Consider the following 8,588-nt stretch of genomic DNA (forward strand, 5'->3'; position numbering starts at 1 on the left):
AAGTACGTTGCCGGCCTTTTTTTTTATAACACAGGGGACAAACGACCATGCGGCTCACCTGATGGTAAGTGATTACCGTTGCTCATTAGCACCCGCAACACCAGGGGAATTGCAAGTGCGTTGCAGTCCTTTTAAAAAGGAGGCTCTTTTCTTGAAGGTTTCAATATCGTATCGGGTCGGAGATACCATTGCTGGAAGGTGATTCCACAATGTGGTTGTGCGTCGCAAAAAGTTTCTGGATGACAAACTGTGGAGAACCGTCATTCATCCAGATGATCAGGATGGTACTTCAGTTTCTGGCATGGTGGTATGGTGGTGAAACAGCAGCTGGTATTAAACTATGCTAACATTATAAAGCTGAAGAGTTTATTTGTTTGAACGCACTAATCTCAGGAACAATTGGTTCGAATGGAAAATTTTTTCTTGTATTGGATAGTCCATTTATCGAGGAAGACTTTAAGCTATATAACATTACGCTACGACCAATAGAAGCGACGCATCAGTGGAAAATGTTGCAAAAATGGGGTAAATATATAATTCTCGTGTCACAATGGTACTTACCATACTCCTCTGAAACGGCTTGACCGATTTTTATGAAATTTTATATGCATATTCAGTAGGTCTGAGAATCGGCTACTATCTATTTTCCTACCACTAAGTGATAAGAGTTGTCTGCCCTTAACATTATTTTTTTATTTTTTGGACAAAACTTTTTTTTTTATTGTGTCATTAAAAAATACATACAACCCTAAATTTTCACCCTTCTATCACTAACCCCTATTTTTATAGCATTATTAATTTATATGGCAAAACAACGTTTGCTGGGACAGCTAGTTCATCTAAATATATATAACTCAAAGGTGGCTGACATAGTGATCTATCAACGCACAGCCCAAACCACTGGACGGATCGGGCTGAAATTTGGCATGCAGGTAGATGTTATGACGTATGCATCCCCTAAGAAAAGATTTTGATAAATTCTATCCCCAAGGGGATAAATTGGGGATGAAAGTTTGTATGAAACTTTGTCAATTTTAAATAAACGCGAGCGGAGCCGAGGGCAATAGCTAGTATAATAATAAATATCAAGTAAGTGTGATGCAGACAAAGTGGACAATATACGGTAGAAAATGCACAGAGATGTTTCGCCGCGTGCCTACTGCCGTTTTTTACATTTTTTTGCAATATGATTTTTGGTATTGTCCAGATTTGAAGTCACGACCTTTGCAGTTTAAGTTAATACTTAATGACTAGGCCTCGACGTTCTCATAATAAGATCATTTGAATTGAACCAATTATATCAATTAATTAAATACACACACATAAATACGTATGTTCTTGACCGCGTGTTGGATACAACGCACACACGCAACTATCGTTTGATATGATTACTATCAAAAGGAGAGCAACCTTCGTAGTATTAGAAGATGCGCCGAGACGATCACTCTCACACGCACGCACACACTCACAAACATGCGCAGTAGGGTTGGCACAAATAAACGATTTTTTAATCTATACATATAAATAAAATTGGAGTGTCTGTTTGTAATATTGAAATAACCGTTATTTACTACATGCATGTGAATATAAATACGGTACATACACCAAAATAACATTTTCTACAATTTTTATCTGTCTGTCTGTTTGTTCTGGCTAATCTCTGAAATGGCTGGACCGATTTCGACGAGACTTTTTTTGACAAGTAGCTGATGTAATAAGGAGTGACTTAGGCTACTTTTATTTTAGAAAAATTAAAGTTATTTTCCACGCGGACGAAGTCACGGGTGCAAGTGTTTAAGTATATAATAATAATATATTTATTTATTTAACATCATAAACAGGTTTACAATTAGAATACTTATAACTATATTAAAATTCCTATGTAACAACGTGACACGTAATTTTTATATATAAAGATTAATTAAAATCCATTATAATTCAATCGATTATTAATATAATCGGTAGATTTTTTTATCCTATCTAATTTTTTATCCACGGATAAAAAATCATCTGTCACAATAGCACATTGGCTGTGGAACCTAATATTAGGGTTCTAAAAAAAATAGATTATACATATGCCATCATAAATAATTGATATTTTTATGGAGAACGTGACATCCCTAATGCGCGTGCGCACCGAAGATGCATTCTATGTCTGAACTAATCAGTCATAATAGTATATAAGCAAAAGGGATCCTAATCGACCATCATTTCAGTCTTAGACAAACTGTGAATATATCGCAGTTAAATATATATATATTTATATACATAAAATATATATATAATTATATATATATATAGTATATAATATTGAAATTGGTGTTAAGTGTGTAAAATAGTGCCATAGTAAGGTATATATTTAGTTAATATCTTAGTATATAATTATTCTGTGTTTATCTCTAACCTACTCCTAAAGGGCTGGACCTATTTGGATAAAATTAATGCGCGTTAGCACCGAAGACTTCTATACTACCCAAAGGGATCCTAATCGACTAACATTTCAGTCTTAGACAAACTGTGAATATATCACAATTAAATTTATATATATACATAAAATATAAACACATATATTTATATATGTATATAGTATATAATATTGGAATTGGCCTTAAGTGTGTAAAATAGTGCCATAATAAGGTATATTTTTATGTTAATATCTTAGTATATATTTAATTATTCTGTGTGTTTGTCACGTAACTACTTCAGAACGGCTGGACCGATTTGGATAAAATTCTGTCTGTATACATACTGTATACTTACTGCACCACCTTCTCTTAAACTTTAATTTTGCGTTTTATGCCCCCCATATAAAAAGCGTACAAATGTTTGCTTCAAGTATTAATATTAAGATATATAATTTAGTTGTATAATTATTTAATACATTTTTATGTATATTATATTACAGCTATTCATCAAATATTAAAGAAATAACATCCAAAATGAAGGTAAGTAACTGGATTTTTTTCTGTTGTCACTGGCTTTAGATATTATTTGTGAACACAAATAGCCTTTTGTTGTTTCTTAAAAATAAAATTACTAAGTTTGAAAATAGAACGTCAAGCATAGAACGGCATAACAAACAGAGATGGCTGTATGGACATAATTCCTATTTGCTGATTCCTAAAGGATATACAGAAACAAAAAAAAAGAACGGTGATATTGTTTTGTTTCTTTTTATAAGCATAGAACGGCATAACAAACAGAGATGGCTGTATGGACATAATTCCTATTTGCTGATTCCTAAAGGATATACAGAAACAAAAAAAAAGAACGGTGATATTGTTTTGTTTCTTCTATGCTTATAAGCATGGAACGGTGTAACATACAGACATGGCTGTATGGGCATAGTTCCTATTTGCAGTTCCTAAAGTATAACGAAACCAAAAAAAAAACAACATATTGTTTTGTTTTTTCTTAATTATATCTAAAGATTCTTCTTAAACATTCCGCGGCATCACCTATAATTTTATCAAGTGTAAATTACGATTTTATCAAGTTTTTATTTTATTATTATTATTATATATTAACTAGTGATCTTTATATCTCTATTTACTATTTCAGATTTTAATCGTTCTAGCTGTAATGGTGGCTTCTATAATAGCTGAACCTCCAGTTGACAATAGGTAAGCATCGAATTGCAACCTTCGTCTCACACAATGGATATTTAGAGCTCTTTATAAATCACCATTGAGGTGTTACAGGTACCTAACGATTTTCGAAAATAAACACTATTTCAATGAACTATTTTGACATTTCCTTCAGTCAATAGCTAGCTATAGCTTGCAAACGTTTTATTACGGCATGAGTTTTGCAAATTTTATATTCTCTTCTATATATGTATATAATGACGGCCTCGGTAGTTTAGCGGTTTTGCAGACAGCTTTAATTCCGATGGTCGCGGATTTGATTCCTCGCGAGGTACAAATGAGTTTATTGTTTGTATCGGCCTGGGTGTTTTCTATGTATATTATGTATTTACAAAAACAATTTCAAATTCAAAATATCTTTATTCATGTAGGTCTATTACAGACTCTTATGATATGTCAAATCTACCGTCAGTTCGGAATGATTTCAAGATGAGGAGAACTGACAAGAATACTCAACTCAGCTCGTATTCTTTTCAAATAAATGTTGTACATGTTTATAATACAAATGTATATAAGTATTTGTATCAATTGCCTAGTACCCATAACAAGCTCTTAGCGTTTGACTAGATGGCGCTGTGTGAATTGTCCAACAAAAAAAACATGCCACAGTTGATAATACGTCTGCTTACCCCATCTGGGATTATAGTCCCGAAGGTAATTTTTTTTTACTATGAACAGGTACTTGCCTCCACAACAACGAGGCTCGTCAGCACCGTCCCAGACATACGGTCCTCCAAATTCGAGTCCCGGGTTCGGTGCTCAGAGGCAGACCGACGCTGTTTTCGGGTAAATAATTGATATATACGTTTTACTTTATACTTATAGTTTCAAAGAGGAGAGACAACTATTCGTGTATTTAAACAGAACACATATCAAGACAGAGAAAGTGAGATGAAATTCTTAGCATTCCATGGAATCACCGTACGGTTGCCGTGCCCACCATGTGGCAGAGAAGGAAATACGAGCAGTTCCCGGGTCTTGTGTCCAGGGTGTAGGTTTAAGAGGCTCCTTGCCGACCTACGTCAACACTCACCTTCACCGCTCGTGTTTCTCTCCCTGCCCAGACAAACCTAGTAGGACCCAGCTAGTACGGCTTTAGACACACGTTCTAGATAGAATCCACTGCAGTTGTTGACAGGCCAAGATCTTTAAAAAGATTCTAGAAAGATTTTCTGGCACCTCTCGCTCCCACTTCGACCGCATATAAATTAACCACATAGTCAGTTTTGTTACTGCTTTTACTAGTTCTGGTTCAAATTACATCCGTAAATAATTATGGGACAGGTCCCAACCATATCATGTACCATGTCTGAATGACCTCCATGTTGTTCCTTCACAATTCGCAACTATGTGCTAATTGACCTCACTTCATCTATATTCTATCATCCTCCACTGGTGCCTCACCGGATTAAACCATTAGCACAGGTGGTTGGAGCATATTCATCTCTTAAAACCGGTACCACACCAGAATAAATCATTACTACAGGTTGAACAATATTCATAAATTAAAAAACTAATTTATTCCTTTCAGAAGTCGCCCATCTCAGTCCTACGGAGCCCCATCTTCTCGTAACTCCCGTCCCTCATCGACCTACGGAGCCCCACAGCCCCAGAGCCCTTCCAGCCAATATGGATTACCATCAGCATCATCTCAATTCAGATCTCAACCATCTTCTCAATACGGTGCCCCTGAATTTGGGCAAAATAGACAAAATGGACGCCCAAGAACACCAAGCAGTCAGTATGGTGCCCCAAGGTCTGCTCCTTCGCAGCAATACGGTGCTCCAGGATCTGGAAGTGTTGGAGGTATGTTTTTTTTTTATACAGCTATGGTGGAAACAAGCGTACAGCTATCTGATGGTAAACGGTTACCGTAGTCTAAAGACGTCTGAAACGCCAGGACATCCCTGGCGTGCATATTGGCTATCCTTAAGTTTATACAGAAAATTAATTACGTAAAAGGAACATTCTATAAATGTCCAAAACAAAAGGCGGCCTCATCGCTTAAAGCAATTTCTTACAGACTGATCATTTACAAGAGATTGCTTTAAGAACAATCTTACTTCTTACGAATATTATAAACTCGAAAGTTTCTGAGTTAGGATGGATAGATGAATGTTTGTTACTCTTTCACGCAAAAACTACTGAATGGATTTTAATGAAACTTTGCAATAATATAGATTATACATCAGAATAACATAGGTTATAAATTTTACGCGGGTGAAACCGCGGCAGGTAGCAATAGATAATTCAGTGCTAGAATTTGATTCTTTACTAATCAATTTTCATTTTTTTCAGGTGGTCAATACTCTGGAGCCTCCAATGACTTTGGAGCTGCACAAAGCCGTGCCTACCTGCCTCCTGGACGTGGTGGTTACAATGGGGATGATGGCTCTAACGGGGTAAGTCATTTTTTTTAATTGTAAATGTTGCTCCCGCCTGTACTACCTCTGTATGCTGGCAGGGCAGTGGTAGATGATAGGAAAAAACAATCAAATCGGTCCCTCTAACGTGACAAAATCACCAGATATTAACCATTGTTTCCAGAGGGTACTACATAAGGATCGACCTCAATAAAAAAAAACGTTACACACAATACGCATGTATTTGACAAACATGCATATACATTGTTTTGTTTCTTGACTTGCCTGTGATATAGAAATATAGTCTATGACAATAAAAGCAAATACAAATTTTAAAATTAAAAAATCATTTATTCATGTAGACCATTTTAGCCGTTATGAATGTCAAATTATTATATTATATTTTTTTCCCTACCATCCAGTTCAGTATACAGATTCAATTGAGATGAACTGGCAAGAAACAACTGAATATCTTTTTTTTATGACAACTTATTTACATTACTTAGATGTATGGACAATTATTAATATAACAAAAAAATCAATATTCAGGAGCCAGCCAACTATAACTTCGAATATATGGTAAAAGATGAGCAGTCAGGCAATGACTTTGGTCACCGTGAGTCAAGGCAGGGCGACAGAGCAGAGGGAGTGTATTATGTGGTGCTACCGGACGGCAGGAAACAGGTATGAATCTTAATTCTTCTATTTATTTCTCTTAGACCTACAATTTCTGTAAAGTGGGAATAAATATAAATAAACAACCCTGGACGACTAACACAGCGCCATCTAGTCCTAAGTTAAGGTAGCTAAAGCATTTGTTATGGGCACTAGATAACTGATACAAATACATAGATTTTTTTCGTAAAGAAATACATATTATACATAGAAAACACCCAGACCGATACAAACAATCATACTCATAATACAAGTTTATGCTGTGAGAGGAATCGAACCTGCGACCATCGGAATTACGGTGTGCTAAAACTACACCACTGAGTCCGTCAAATGTAAGATTTGACAGTAGGTAGCTATCGTAGGTAGTAATTTTTTTATTTTATCATAGACTGTGGAATACGAAGCCGATCAAGATGGCTACAAGCCAAGGATCTCTTACGAGGATGTAGGGACCGGCGGTTACGATAGGAACAGCCAGTCCGGTAGGAACCAAGTCGGTTACCAAGGGAACGACGCCTACCAAAACCAAGGCTACCAGAACGACGGTCCGTACTAAACATCACTTTGTTATTGTTTAATTCGATGTTATTTTATTAAATATATTTTTATTATTAAGTTTATGACACTTAAAAGTTTTAGCTGGATGTTTGACAAATGAACATTGAGGAATGTTAGGAAAGAGAAAAATTAATTATTAATAAGAGCTTCAAAATATAAATACAACGAGTTGCATATTATATTTATTTCATTTAATTACTAAATACACATTTATTATGACCCGAGCAACTTCGCGTTACATTTTCGCAGTTTCTGCAACATTTTTCATTCCTGCTCCGCTCCTATTGGTCGTAGCGTGATTTTATGTAGTCTATAGTCTTCCTTGATAAACAGGCTATCCAACAGTAAAAGAATTTTCAAAATCGGATTAGTAATGTAGAAGATTGTCCAAACCAAACTCAAAAGAGAGGCATTACCTCTCTTATGAGTTTGGTTTATTCCTCTATATAATATTAGTACAGATAAAAAATTACCTAAAAATTCTTGTATTTTATTTCGAGCATTTCTAGTTACCGATTGTCAAGCATCAGTTATTATTTTTAAGTAAATTGTGATAGAACCCGACGACTTACGCATCATTAAAGGATTTTGAGACGTATGCAATGGAATCAGAGTACAAAATGCATAGTGTATAAGTAATTGTAAAATTAAAATGGCGGAATATATTTCTTTTGGGCAATAAAGTAATATATTTACGCAATATTTAATATCTAAATATTGTATTAACTGGTTTTTTGACGGTGTAGTATGCAGTGTATATTTTTAGCAATATGATACGGAATTATTTATATATATAGCTGTTTGTTAATTTAACTGAGTGATAATTTGATTTGTCGTTTATAAAAAAATATAGCTACTTTTTTAATTTATATGTGCCTATTTTAAAGAGTACATATATATCAAAATTTTTAAATAAGAAATAATTGTAGAAGCTGTAACCGAAGAGCAGCTATAATGTACTGAAACTACATTTTTAAAGTAAAGTGAAAATTATTATTAAATCGTTCATACAAACAGCATGGTCACATGACTAATTTAGTATAAATACAACAAAACATATTGTTAGATTTCCTCTTTGTTTCTTATATATGAAAATGTTACAGTTTCTTGTGTCATACACACAAGAAACTAACCCTGTATCTGGATGAGTCTCTGTACATATTATTGAATTATTACTCTATATTCGAATGTTTTCTGAGATCGCTCTTAGTTTAAAAACTGCTTGTATTGTATTTACTTATTGCAATTTTTTCATCTAATTTTATTTATTTAATTATTGGACTTAGACAATTATATTTATTTAAATATGTCTATTATTATATGTATATTAAATTAAGTTTTTAAT

General features: G+C 34.3%; 1 protein-coding gene across 1 annotated transcript; it reads left to right on the plus strand.

Annotated features, from left to right (window-relative positions):
- Window positions 1–2,939: 2,939 nt before the first annotated feature.
- Window positions 2,940–7,733, plus strand: LOC131848738 (pro-resilin-like). Its single transcript, XM_059198676.1, has 7 exons — window positions 2,940–2,945; window positions 3,562–3,623; window positions 4,326–4,433; window positions 5,179–5,453; window positions 5,946–6,049; window positions 6,560–6,694; window positions 7,074–7,733. Exons 1-7 carry the CDS (start codon window positions 2,940–2,942, stop codon window positions 7,239–7,241), a joined length of 858 nt encoding a protein of 285 aa, XP_059054659.1. The 3' UTR covers window positions 7,242–7,733.
- Window positions 7,734–8,588: the final 855 nt, after the last annotated feature.

This window comes from Achroia grisella, unplaced genomic scaffold (genome assembly GCF_030625045.1).
Source record: "Achroia grisella isolate CSIRO2021 unplaced genomic scaffold, CSIRO_AGI_Agris_v1 utg1090, whole genome shotgun sequence".
In the NCBI taxonomy this organism is placed as follows: Eukaryota; Metazoa; Arthropoda; class Insecta; order Lepidoptera; family Pyralidae; genus Achroia; species Achroia grisella.

What these genes read in the sequence shown, in the direction of transcription:
- LOC131848738 (XM_059198676.1), top strand. An exon ending in CAGACCGACGCTGTTTTCGG is followed by an intron (nt 4,434 to 5,178) that starts GTAAATAATTGA and finishes TATTCCTTTCAG; the next exon opens with AAGTCGCCCATCTCAGTCCT. An exon ending in GGGATGATGGCTCTAACGGG is followed by an intron (nt 6,050 to 6,559) that starts GTAAGTCATTTT and finishes ATCAATATTCAG; the next exon opens with GAGCCAGCCAACTATAACTT.